General features: G+C 31.7%; 1 protein-coding gene across 1 annotated transcript; it reads left to right on the top strand.

The window, feature by feature from the left end:
• Nucleotides 1–44: 44 nt before the first annotated feature.
• On the top strand, nucleotides 45–668 carry LOC103521190. The gene has a single exon (XM_008486297.1). It carries the CDS (start codon nucleotides 45–47, stop codon nucleotides 666–668), a length of 624 nt encoding a protein of 207 aa, XP_008484519.1.
• The last annotated feature ends 661 nt before the right edge of the window (nucleotides 669–1,329 follow it).

Raw genomic sequence — 1,329 nt, 5'->3', positions numbered from 1 at the left:
AAAAAGTGTTTCGTTCGAAGAAAAGTGGCGATTACCACGATGAAATGAACGCGGAGCACTTTATGGAGTGGTTCAGAGAAAATCTTCTCCCAGGTCTTTCTGTTCCTTCAGTTATTGTGATGGACAACGCGCCATATCACTCGAAGGTACTCAGTAAAGTTCCAAATTCAAGCAACAAGAAAGAGGAAATATTAACATGGTTACGAACAAACCATATCCAAGCGCACGAAGGACTTAGGAAAATTGAGCTCCTAGAGCTAGTGAAAAGAAACAAGCCCCCATCCCCCCGATACATTATTGACGAATTGGCCGCAAAATACGGGCATAAAATAGTTCGGCTTCCACCCTACCATTGTCAGTTCAACCCCATTGAGCTCATTTGGGCAAATGTAAAAGGATATGTACGAAGGAACAATACCCACTTTACCTTTGCTGATGTGGAAAGGTTAACCTATGAAGCGATTGAGCGAATAACACCTGATGATTGGAGAAATGCAGTTGATCATTGTCTAAGGGTATCTAAAACTGCCTGGTCAGATGATGAAATGGTTGAACATGTGGTGGATGAGGTCATCAGCTCCGTAACAGGAGAAATATCCTCAGAGTCGGAGTCAGAGAGTGATGGTGATACCGATTGGGACGAGAGCATCATGCCCCTCAGTGATTAAATATTAGGTCCATTGTAAATTAAGGTTAATATTATTATTTGTTTGTTTTTATTTTTGATTTCCTTGTATGTTCATCTCATTATTTGTTTTTCTAATAGGTATATTATATTTATTTGTTATTGTTGTTTGTTTCATTCTGTAACTTTAGTTTAATTTTGTAACTTTTGTTCAATTCTGCAACTTTTGTTTAATTTTGTAACTTTTTTTTAATTCTGCAACTTTTGTTTAATTTTGTAACTTTTGTTTAATTCTGCAACTTTTGTTTAATTTAGGTATATTATATTTATTTGTTATTGTTGTTTGTTTCATTCTGTAACTTTAGTTTAATTTTGTAACTTTTGTTCAATTCTGCAACTTTTGTTTAATTTTGTAACTTTTGTTTAATTCTGCAACTTTTGTTTAATTTAGGTATATTATATTTATTTGTTATTGTTGTTTGTTTCATTCTGTAACTTTAGTTTAATTTTGTAACTTTTGTTTAATTCTGCAACTTTTGTTTAATTTAGGTATATTATATTTATTTGTTATTGTTGTTTGTTTCATTCTGTAACTTTAGTTTAATTTTGTAACTTTTGTTTAATTCTGCAACTTTTGTTTAATTTAGGTATATTATATTTATTTGTTATTGTTGTTTGTTTCATTCTGTAACTTTAGTTTAATT

This window comes from Diaphorina citri, unplaced genomic scaffold (genome assembly GCF_000475195.1).
Source record: "Diaphorina citri unplaced genomic scaffold, Diaci psyllid genome assembly version 1.1 scaffold4701, whole genome shotgun sequence".
NCBI classification, from domain to species: domain Eukaryota; kingdom Metazoa; phylum Arthropoda; class Insecta; order Hemiptera; family Psyllidae; genus Diaphorina; species Diaphorina citri.
Note: the sequence above shows the minus strand (reverse complement) of the source record. Positions and strands in the feature narration are given on the sequence as shown.